General features: G+C 45.6%; 1 protein-coding gene across 1 annotated transcript; it reads left to right on the forward strand.

The window, feature by feature from the left end:
- The first annotated feature begins 1,981 nt into the window (after positions 1-1,981).
- LOC147342135 (pregnancy-associated glycoprotein 1-like) lies at positions 1,982-11,048 on the forward strand. The gene is made up of 9 exons (XM_086384329.1): positions 1,982-2,082; positions 3,163-3,313; positions 4,291-4,408; positions 4,507-4,625; positions 5,812-6,005; positions 6,942-7,058; positions 8,722-8,863; positions 8,951-9,049; positions 10,752-11,048. The coding sequence occupies exons 1-9, from the start codon at positions 1,982-1,984 to the stop codon at positions 10,899-10,901; spliced, it is 1,191 nt and encodes a 396-aa protein (XP_086240455.1). The 3' UTR covers positions 10,902-11,048.
- Positions 11,049-12,229: the final 1,181 nt, after the last annotated feature.

The raw sequence follows: 12,229 nt of genomic DNA on the forward strand, positions 1-12,229 counted from the left end.
AGACATTACTATGTCAACAAAGGTCCGTGTAGTCAAGGCTATGGTTTTTCCAGTGGTCATGTATGGATGTGAGAGTTGTACTATAAAGAAAGCTGAACCTCTAAGAATTGATGCTTTTGAACAGTGGTGTTGGAGAAGACTCTTGAGTGTCCCTTGGACTGCAAGGAGATGCAACCAGACAATCCTAAAGGAAATCAGTCCTGAATGTTCACTGAAAGGACTGATTCTGAAGCTGAAACTCCAATACTTGGCCACCTGATACAAAGAGCTGACTCATTTGAAAAGACCCTGATGTTGGGAAAGATTGAGGGCAGGAAGAGAAGGGGATAACAGAGGATAAGATGGTTGGATGGCATCACCAACTCAATGGACATGAATATGTGTGGACTTCGGGAGTTGGTGATGGACAAGGAGGCCTTGCCTGCTGCCATTAATGGGCTCACAAAGAGTTGAATACGACTGAGCAACTGAACTGAACTGAAGTTGTTGAATATAGTGTCAGATATCTTTCCTTTTTTCCTTTTGGTATTCTTTGGTTTTGTTTTGATGGGCAGGACTTTTGTTTTTCCTTAGAAGATATTCCACTTTGAATGTAGAGTCATAAGTCTGAATCTTAAAGCCACTTAAGTAATGTGTTGTTATAGGTAGCTAGTCAACAACTTGATGCAGTTAGATTTATTAGTCTTTGTTCTCAATTTGTTCAGTTCAGTTCAGTCCTTCAGTTGTGTCTGTCTCTTTGCAACGCCATAGACTGCAGCATGCCAGGCTTCCCTATCCATCACCAACTCCTGGAGCTTTCTCAAGCTCATGTCCATCGACTTGGAGATGCTATCCATCCATCTCATCCTCTGTCTTCCGCTTCTCCTCTTGCCTTCAATCTTTTCTAATAACAGGGTATTTTCCAATGAGTCAACATGTTCAGTATGCATTCAGTCTCTTTTACAATCAACCAACATGAATTAAATTCCTCTCTGTCCTCACTGCACTCCCAATTCTAGGCCAGAAACAAAAAACTGCAGAGACTGATGGCTGATAACAGCACATTGCTGTGGAGATTTTGTTCCCACTTTTTTGGGGGGGTAAATAAAATTAGTTGCTAACATTAAAATCAGTAGACTGTACATAAATATCTAAACTTCTGATTCTCTTGAAAACATGCCCAACAGGCCTGCTTTCCAGCATGGGCGAAGTGAAGGAAAGGCTGCTCCCAGAGGTAAGGCCTGTGCTGCCCAGTTTCCATGCCCACCTAGTCCTAGTATCATATCTCCTGCCTCCTAGGGCCAGGAGTTTGTGAAAACCAGGCTTCTAGCTCTCTTAAGATAAAGACTACTTTTGTCTTGATCAACTTTGACTTTGAAGCCTTTAACCCAGAACCTAGAACACAGTTCTTCCTTGTACGTTTGTTAGATGATATAAAATATCTTGTGGATGCATATGACATTTCTTCCAATACTGAAACCATGCAATTGAAGTACTGTTCTGCCCTAAATCTTTGATGCAGCCTGGCATCATAGGTGCCCCTGATGTCTGCCATTAGACCCACTACCTAAAGCCAGTTGTTTGTCCCTGGGTTGTCCCTGAAGTCTTCACTTTGCCATTTGACAACTTATCATCCTAGCAATGTCCTTGCATATCTCATGAGGTGGCTAGGAAGATGACATGAAACCACAGGTGTCAAACATGGCCCCAAGTATCCATTTTCATGATGATTTTGGCAGTTATTTCTCCAAGTAGGCAAGGTTCTCCATCTTCTTAGATTTCCATGTAGATCAGTTTGATTTTCCAGCCAAGCTTCAAGGAAGAGATTACAGTTCAATTCTCTGTATTCTGAGAAGCTTCAAAGTCCATTCGCCAAGAACACTGATGAAAGTAAAGATTTTATCGAGACCTTTGTGTTTTTTTTCAGATCTTTTAGTGGCCTAAAGGGGAAAACTAGGGTAGGTCAGAGCATATATAACTAGGGGCTCCCGGTCACCACTACATGCTAAGAACCAAAACTTCCCTGAGTACTTGGAACCAGGAAAGAAGCATGAAGTGGCTTGTGCTCCTCGGGCTGGCGGCCTTCTCAGAGTGCATAGTCAAGTATGTATGGGGACTGTATGTCACATCATATTCCTTTCTCGGATTTTTCTTTTCATCTGATTATTCTACCACCCATCAGATTTGAAGGGAATGGAATATTTCCCTAAGAGTCTTAAAGTTCAACTCTTACTTATTGATAAGTAACTTGCTATAGGAACTGTGGATCCCAAGGTCTTGGTGTAAATTTGGGTTGCACAAATCTTGGGGTTCAGACATGTCATGACCTGTTCAAAATGCAACTCCTTGCAACTGTTCAGTGCACAGTCTATGCAGATGTTGATGTGGTCCTCTGGAATAGCACTTTTCTCCATTTTGTTCAACATGTCCTCTTTTCTCCTGTCTATTTCAATGTGTATATGCCTATGTCTACATCTCTGTATCACTGTCATTTATCTCTCCATCTCTTTGGAAGTCACTGGGAGTGTATTTCTCTTTGTGTTGTTTGCTTTTAATTGTTCATTTGACTCTTACTTCCTTCTCAAGCCTCTGAATTTCCCTTAATTGTTCCCTATATCTTGGATTCTTCTTTTAACTCTCTCCTCTCTTTCAACTTTGAGGAAGATACACCATTTTATATACACTGATTTATATCTGACGAGCAGTGTGACCACTGCCAACTCAGAAACCTCTTGTATTTCAAATTGCTCCCTTGTAAAAGAGGATAAGAGTCCCCCTTCTACCTCCTTCCTTGAGGTTCTTTGAGAAGGAATGAGTGGGATGCCAACGGCAATGCTGATGGCTGTCATTGTTGAGACTTCCTATTTATCAGGTACCTTATATCCATCACTTCACTTATCCCCAAGGTATTCTATTTGGAGGGTTTGTATTGTTACATTCCACCATTTTGCTGAAGGGGAGACTCAGACACCACATGGTCATATGGCTTACCCAAGATTGCAGAAAAGAATCTGTATTCAAAACTATGTCTTTGCCATGTTATATGCATAAAATTCTGATAATAATGTGCCTCATAAAAATGATTAGAAAATACACAGGGCCATTACAATGACAGTTATACCTTAACACTGACAGCTAATTCTAGCATCTTCTTTGTTTTCTTTGTCAAATGCTCGGTGAAAGAATACCTATAAGGAGAGTGAAGACCATGAGAAAAACTCTCAGTGGAAAAAACATGCTGAACAATTTCTTGAAGGAGGATCCTTACAGACTGTCCCAGATTTCTTTTCGTGGCTCAAATCTAACTATTCACCCGCTGAGAAACATCAGAGATGTGAGTATTTGGGAAGGATGGTGCTCCACAGCGCCCCCTGGAGCTCCAGCCTAGCATGGGGCTCATCTGGAGGTGCCAGATGGGATGTTGGGGTTTGGGGTTCCTACAGGAGGCAGAGACACTGGAAAAGAGGGACCCCACCCAGAGGAGAAGGCACTCTCATCCTCAACTGTTGGTTTTTGTGACTGGGCCTGGCAATTACCAGGTGGCAGGTAAATATCCATTTTTGTGTCAAAGATGTGTCATTAGTTTGAGGGTGACTGTTCCCTCTGAACTAAGTGAGCCACTCAGTTACAGATGAATAGTGAACCATCACTGATCAGAAGGTAGAACCAACTGCAAAGCAATTGTGAATCCCCAGGTAAAGGAATTCAGTTTCCACAGATGCAAGAATGACAGCAGAAAAAAGTTACTGAACCTGTATTCCGTGTGTGGCCATAAGAATCTAACACAGTGCTTACTGTTTTTAGATTAGAAAAGGGCTTATTTTGTCTTCAAGAATGCCAATGCCAGCCTGAGAGATAGGCAAAGAGTAAATACATCTCAAATAAAACAGTCACCTGTGTGGTGTTGATTGGATGTGGTCTAAGTTTAGAGGGAGTGGCTGGGGTTCATCAAGTAGGACCTCCTGGAGAAGGGGGTGCTATGCCTTTTTTTGAAGAGACTACAGAGCTTCTCAAATGAAGGCACCAGGACTTTTCTGGGTGTCCAGTGGTCCTGGAGGCCCAGTGCTTATGCCTCTTTGCTTCCCATGAAGGAGCTATGACTTCAACGCCTGGTCATAGAGTCAATATCCTGCATACAATATAGCACAGGAAAAATATATCAAATGCAGATACCTCTGTGACCAAAGTCTATGAGCTGCATGGTGGTTAGAAAGTGGTCTCAAGAGATATGTGACACCCAGAGGGAGGCATCAATGTGGGAATAGAGGATAGCCAGTTCTGCACTAACCCACTCCCTTCTTCTCCCTGTAGATCTTCTATGTCGGAAACATCACCATTGGAACACCCCCTCAGGAATTCCAGGTTATCTTTGACACAGGCTCATCTGACTTGTGGGTGCCCTCGATTGATTGCAACAGTACATCCTGTGGTGAGTACAGACACCCCCTACCCGGGCCATCTTTCACTTGCCGTGCTACCCTGTTTCCACCCTTGGCACCTGATGACACTCATCTCTTGTGTCTGCAGCTACACATGTTAGGTTCAGACATCTTCAGTCTTCCACCTTCCGGCCTACCAATAAGACCTTCAGGATCATCTATGGATCTGGGAGAATGAACGGAGTTATTGCTTATGACACAGTTCGGGTAACAGTGTAACATATGCTGAGTCAGGACTGGCTATAGAGTGACCATGGCTTGCAAAACAGATGCAGGACCATCTGGCAGGACCCTTCCTAGCCTAACTCCCATAGATATTGGCCACCTTATCCACAGGATCATGTCTCTGGGGGGGCAGTGACCATGGTGACACACAAGCAAACAAATTAGCTAACCCAGAGAGTGGCTTGAGATGTGGACTTGCAGCTCCTCTGCCAATGAGCAGTTCAAGGTCCATTTATCTGGGAACGAGAAGGGATAAAGCACCCACTTTTATATTCACAGACTGTTCCAGCCACTTTCAGGTGATAACTGGTTTAATTCTGCAACAACTCCACAAAGCAGTTACTCTGATTAGCTCATGAGACATATGAGGAAACTGAGGTCCAGACAGCAAGGGCCTTGCTGAGAGCACACATGTGATAAAACATGGAGTTAGGCTGGCTTTTCAGGACTGAAGTTGCTGTGGGGTGTTTAGGGACAGGATAAAACTGATCTGAGGGCCATGGGGGCAGTCAAGGGCTTCAGGTATCCAGAGTGGGAAACTGGAGGCCTGAGAAGTCAAGGGGCCTGATAAATGAGTTTTCACTCTCGAGCACCCTAATAAATCTATGGCTTGCCTCCCCCAAAATATTTGAGTAGTTCCCCTCTCTCTCTTTCTCTCTCATACACACTCACAGAAATACACAGATATCCCCAAAAGTGAATTCCCCAGGCAGTAATTTCATAGAACTCTGCAAGCAAGATTGAGTTTTTGGCTTCTGTCTTCCTGGATAGATGCAGAGTCCACAGTACCTTACAGAGAATGCAGTCCATTCCTGTCATTAGGTCACAGTGACACCAAAGAGAAGGCTATCTTGCTCTTGATTGTTTTGTCCATAAGGTGGCATCAATGGGACCTGTCCTGACTCTTGGTTGCCCTACTTGTACAGGAGCCACGAGGCCAATTTAACTCACTCAGGTGGTGTTTTTCAGAGGGGCAGATGTTTTAAAATTCACAGCCTCTCTCAAATGGAACCTAAATTCCCCTTCTACCTTGCGCTAACCGTCTGTGGGCAACCAAAGACAGAGCCCAGCCTCAATTCTTCTCTGAGGATCTAATGGCAATGCACCCCAGCCCAGTCCTAGCCCCACTTCACATATCTGTAAGTGGGAACACTCTTCTCTCCCACAGATTGGGGACCTTGTAAGTACCGACCAGCCATTTGGTCTAAGCGTGGAGGAATACGGGTTTGCGCACAAAAGATTTGATGGCATCTTGGGCTTGAACTACTGGAACCTATCCTGGTCTAAGGCCATGCCCATCTTTGACAAGCTGAAGAATGAAGGTGCCATTTCTGAGCCTGTTTTTGCCTTCTACTTGAGCAAGTAAGTCTGAGATGGACAATTCCTTTCTCTAAATTAACTGTAAGATGCTTTCAGTTGCACAAAAATTATAGAACACTTGATAAAGTATCCTGAGAGTAATATAACCAAGGATAACTATGGCCCCAGGGCCCTACCTGGCTTTACCACTGGTTTTTATAAATAAAATTTTAGTGGAACACAACTCTACTCCTGGGCTCAAGACCAGTAACTTGGTCTGGGGGCGGGGGGGGGGCGGTGGGTCAGTGAGGAGGAACGCAAATGAAAGGCAACAGGAAACAAGTTGAAGGAAAAGGCATTAGTATTTGCTTATGAATTTGATAAGGAAGGAAGGAGAAGGATGGTGGATATCTTTCCTTCCTCATTAGCATTTCACTGAGAAACCAGGACCAGCTACCCAATTTGTAGGAGCCAGGGAGTAATGAAAGTGTGGGACACAAAAGTGTGGGACCCCTTGTTCAAGACATATGAGGCATTTCAAGACAGGGAGAACAGAGGTGGGGTCCCTTCTGAGTGTGGAGCCCTTTGGACAGTGTAGGTCATAGGCCAGTGGAGCCAACTCTGGGTGATGTGAACGCACACCCTTAGAACTCCCAGGCTTTATTTTCCTGAAAAATGACAAAGAGGACACGAGGAAAGCCAAAACACTTCAGCACCCTGTCCTATGATGGTGTCTGAGCACTCAGGTCTCTGGAGGTCCAGGGTGTCCTCAGAAGACATAAGGGATGGAGCTCAGACAAGTGATTCAGCTTCTAACCTCCTCTGTGCCACTCATGAGACATTAACAGACTTCAGTCTGGATCTAAATCTCTCCTAGATGCTATTTCTGCATCTGTACATCAGGACCTTATTAGGGTGTTGATCATTGGATAAGCACAGCTCTCAGACAGTGCTGTTGTTACTGTCCTCCAAGGATCCTACCCTCACTTCTCTCTACAGAGACAAGCGGGAGGGCAGTGTGGTGATGTTTGGTGGGGTGGACCACCGCTACTACAAGGGAGAGCTCAAGTGGGTACCACTGATCCAAGCAGTCGACTGGAGTGTACACGTAGACCGGTAAGCCTCTCCCTCTGAGGGTCAGCCCAAGTGATGCTCCCACTTCTGTACGTGGACACAGGCAGACACACACAAATGCATTCTCAGACACACAGTCACACAGACATATACAGCACCTTCAATGACAGAGACAGACACACAGACACATGGAAACACACAAGCAGACACATATAAACAAACACAGAGACACATAAAAACATGCATAGCTAGTCAGAGACACACAAGCACAAACAGAAACACATACAAACAAACACACAAGCACATAGATACACAAACAACCCATGGGTTCATAATCCCCAGGCCTTCTGAGCAAGGCTCTGACCAGGGTCCTAAAAGGGTCCAGAGAGGTCTGTGCAGCCGGGAGAGGGCTGCACCTACTGCCCTTTGAAGTGGAGAGCATGGTTAGAGGACTCTACAGTGTGGTGAACAGAGGATCAAGGAGAATTTCACCAGCCTGAACAGAGTTATGATAAGATGACCAACTGCCCAGGGCTACCTAGGACATAGGAAGTTCTCAGTACAGATAAATGTCATTTTAAAAACAGGGACAGTCCTGAGAAAATGGGGAAAACTGGTCTTAGGGAGCAGCTACCCAGCAGTGGAGAGGGGTTGGCTGCAGTCTTAGGACGTTAAAGCAACTAATTAAAAAGGCACCCCATGTTCATGGGCACACAGTGGGGCAGGGGCTATAACAGAGAATCAGGAAAGTGGGATCCAGGAGTGACCTGAGGACAAGAGGCATAATTGATAGGATTCTGTGTGATACTCTCAGACAAAAGCTGACTTATCCTTTGGAGTTTCTGTGGGCTAGTCATGTATTTCCTGGCCAGGGTCTCAGGGTCTGAGCTGGTTGTAGGAGCAGTTCTGGGAGACACCCTCTCCCAGAGGAGCCCCTCTCTCCCCTTACTATGAGAATCTGCTGCTCCTGCGAATCTCTATCTTCACTCTGTGTGTGACCCATTATTTGTTCCCCATCAGGTACAGCTCTCTTGATGTTTCTTATTGTTTTCTCAGTCTTCATTCACTCATTGAACAGATAAGCATTGGACATCCACTGTGTGCCAGGCACTGTAGGGAGGCAAGGAGAATAAAACTCGCCCTCACATTTAAGAAGGCAGATGTACATCAAGTGACTCACCCACATAGTGAATTGTAACTTTGGTACATGATAGACATGAGGAGGAGAAGGCAATGGCAACCCACTAAAGTACTTTGCCTGGAAAATCCCAGGGACAGCAGAGCCTGGCGGGCTGCTCTCTATGAGGTCACACAGAGTCGGACACGACTGAAGTGAGTTAGCAGCAGCAGCAGCAACAGTCATGAGGAAGGGTCTACAGAGATGACCAAGACAGGAGACTGATAAACACCAGGTGAAAGAATTCCTGAAAACAATACAATTAAGGTGGAATCTGGAAGATGAGAAGAAATTTGCTAATCAAAGGGGAGTGGAGTCTTCCAGGAAGGAAGACCAGCTTGTGTCAAGGTACAAAAGATCCTGGTGTATTCAAGTACTACATTTGAGGATATCAGGAAAGGTGCTGTGTCGAGAGCAAAGGAAAAGAGGGCAAAAGATGAAGGGCTGCTTAGGAGACAGTCGGGAAGGGGGCAACTCTGGGGAGACTCAGAGTGACCTTGATGCCCGCTTTCTTCCATTGTCTTTCAGCATCACCATGAACAGAGAGGTTATTGCTTGTTCTGAAGGCTGTGCGGCCCTTGTGGACACTGGGTCATCAAATATCCAAGGCCCAGGAAGACTGATTGATAACATACAGAGGATCATCGGCGCCACGCCACGGGGTTCCAAGGTGAAAGATCATGCCCCAGGGTCACTCCCAGGCTCCACACACAACAAGGATCTCCAGGGCCAACCTCTCACCCTCTCTCTCTAACAGTACTACGTTTCATGTTCTGCGGTCAATATCCTGCCCTCTATTATCTTCACCATCAACGGCGTCAACTACCCAGTGCCACCTCGAGCTTACATCCTCAAGGTGAGGGGACAATACTGAGGGTTGGTTCTCAAACTGGAACTTGCAGGAATCCTTGGGCTGCTGCTGGGAGGAGGGCGCCCTCTGGAGGCCATGTCACACTATTGCAGACGCTGCTGAGCCCAGTGGCTGGGCCAGTGCCTCCCACAAAACCAAACACTTGAGAGTAATGGGCTGTGTGGGACACTGATCTTCCTGAAATAAATGTGGAGATACCACACCATACGGCATGGTGGGAGTCAGGGAGAGGGGAACATTAAAATTCTCAGTCCTCAAAGAGCTTCAATTCAATCTGAACCCTTAGGTGCATGAACATGAAATTCAGTTCTAGCAGTCCCTGAAATAGGCCATGTTACATGGAGAATGGCTGGGGACAGTCCCAGTGTGATGTCCCTGCATAAGTTAACAGTCTGCCTTCCCTTCTCAAGATTTTTCTGGTTTGAATGATAAATTACATGGTCAGCCTAGTCCTAGCCTGCATCTTCCCCTTGCTCTGGACAGGTGCCTCCTTTTTCAGTTGGGATACCAGACCCCTCTGTGGGGAGGTTGGATAATAAGGTGAATAAAGGGTGCAGAGTGACTGCTCAGCCCCAGCAGAGGGAGGAGGCTTCATGTCAGCTCCCTGTGAGAGTTCAGAGCTGGCTGATGGACTCAAAGAAGACTTTGAGGAAGAGAGGGAATTTCAGGAATTCTAAAACAACAAACTCATTGAGCCATTTTGAGGGTTGCTTGGTTTAGGAAAAAGTGCACTGGATTCCATGCAAATGGCATCTCAAGGTGGTCTGCACTGGGGCACTGGGGACTTACTAGGGCTGATGAGGGCTATGGACTGACCATTGGGGATGGGGAACCAGAGTACGTTACCCAGCTAAGCCTGGAGTGGCCAAAGAGGGTGAATGTGGGCCAAAGGAGGCTTCTCAGAGTTCCTGGGTTAAGTCTTCAAGAACGTGTTGTGGGCACTGCCGTATTTAAGATGGATAACCAATAAAGAGTTACTTTGTAGCACAGGGAACTCCACTCAGTTATATGACAGCCTGGATGGGAGGGGTGTCTTTGGGACCAGGATACCCGGATACATATGGTTGAGTCCCTTTACTGTCCACCTGAAACTCAGAATATTGTTGATCAGCTATACTCCAATACAAAATAAAGTTTTGTTGTTTTTTTTTTTAATAAAGTACGGATTGTGGGGATGGAGGAGGAGAACCAGCATTCTATGCAGAGAAAACAAGGAGCAGGAGTCAGAAGGAAAGAAACAGGGAGTGAGGGGAACTATGGACACACTTGTTCTTTTCTAAAAAATTATATTGAAGTGTGGCTAATCTTCAGTGATGCATTAAGTTCTGCTGCATAACAATGTCACTCAGTTATACACATAAAAATATATTTTTTCTTATTCTTTTTCATGTGGTTTATCACTGAATATTGAATATAGTTCCTGACACTCTACAGTAGGACTTTGTTGTTTTTCATTCCTCTGTTTCCCCAACTCCCAGTCCTCCACTCACCACACCCTTCCTCATGATAAACTGATATCTTGGCCCTCTTTGGTTTTGGATGAACTCTCATATCCCCTGCTGCTGAGAAAACCCCTTGATACTTACTAAAAGAGGGAAATAAAACAAAGAATTGTGCTGGGTCTGGATATTGGGGGAGTCACCGGTAAGGGTTCATGCTGACTGGTGTGTGTCTTTGACTTCCCCAGGATTCTAGAGGCCACTGCTATACCACCTTTAAAGAGAAAAGAGTGAGGAGATCTACAGAGAGCTGGGTCCTGGGTGAAGTCTTCCTGAGGCTGTATTTCTCAGTCTTTGATCGAGGAAATGACAGGATTGGCCTGGCACGGGCAGTGTAAATGCTTGGTGTGGCTCAAGAATCATTAAGGCCACTCCTAACACACACTCACTCACACTTTGGGCACTCCTGCCCAGGATGCTGATGAACTGTATTTGGTGTTCTGTACACCCTATTCTCAGTAAAGAATAAAGGGTTTCACTCTTAATGATGCTGAAACAAAGGTTGCTTCTGTTTGTGTCTGGGTGTGAGGAGTCTAGAACCAAGTCTGAATCAAAATTGAGAGGAGCCCTACTCCAACTGGCTTCAAGGAATAGGGAGACTCACTGAAATGATTCTGGGAATCCAGGATACAAGAATCAGAGCAAATACAAAGATCTCAGTGACTGGACCCAAGAAATCAGAAGCCATCAATTCTCTCACACCCTCGCTATTTCCCTTCTGTCTACTTTGATGGTTTTAGCCTGGCAACTTTTTTTCTTTAGGCTTCTACACCTAGTGAGGGAGTTCAAGCTACCTGCCCTAGGGTTTTAAATCCTGAAGGCATCACCTAGTAAGGAAAAAAGTTTGCAGACATCAGAGTTCAAGGGTGTTCTCTGAATCACCCACCTCAGTTCACATGTACAGCCCTAGATCAGCCATCCTGGCAGGGACATGGGGTCTTATGACTGGCTTTACATGGTCTTTGGCCTTGACCCAGCAACACACATGGTTGTCAATTTCCTCCAGAGCTATGTGACTGATGCTGGGGAGAGGCAACCCCAAGGATAGCAACTGGCAGGTAGTCTAGGCCATGGAAGAGTTTGTGATGACCCACCAACTCCACCACTTCCACATTCAGAGGAATTATAAGGGATAATGAAATAGACTCTCTTCATCCCATCTCAGACGAACTTATCACTGGGCTTCTCCTCCAGTGGATTTTGGATGAGGTACTTCATGCAGAGCTGGTTCCCTCTTTTTCCCACGCCCCAGTCACCAGCTCTCTGCCACATATGCCTGCTCCGTCCTTTCCAGCCCTACTTGGTAAATGGTGGCTCCAGTGGATCCCTGAGCCATCCTCCTCCTCCAGGGCCCAGAATCCCCCTTCCTTGGCCTCCAATACTGTTGAGGAGAATGCAACACATGTATCGGTGAACCCAGGGTACACAGAGCCTTCAGCCTTTCTGAGCTTCCTCCAGGGCTGGAGCTACAAACTATCTGCTTGGAGCTGCCATGGTTAGGCTCTTTTGAAGTGGAAGAATCCATTCTTTCCACCTGGAGGCCCTTAGTACATGGCTCAGCTAAGAGAGCAGGGGTCACAGGTTGATTTCCTTTCAGATTGACTAGTTTGATCTCTTTGGTTTATAAGGGACTCCCAAGAATCTTCTCAAGCACCACAGTTCAAAA

This window comes from Bos grunniens, chromosome 29 (genome assembly GCF_055505025.1).
Source record: "Bos grunniens cultivar Pamir isolate PY7600 chromosome 29, Bosgru_T2T1.0, whole genome shotgun sequence".
Taxonomy (NCBI): Eukaryota; Metazoa; Chordata; class Mammalia; order Artiodactyla; family Bovidae; genus Bos; species Bos grunniens.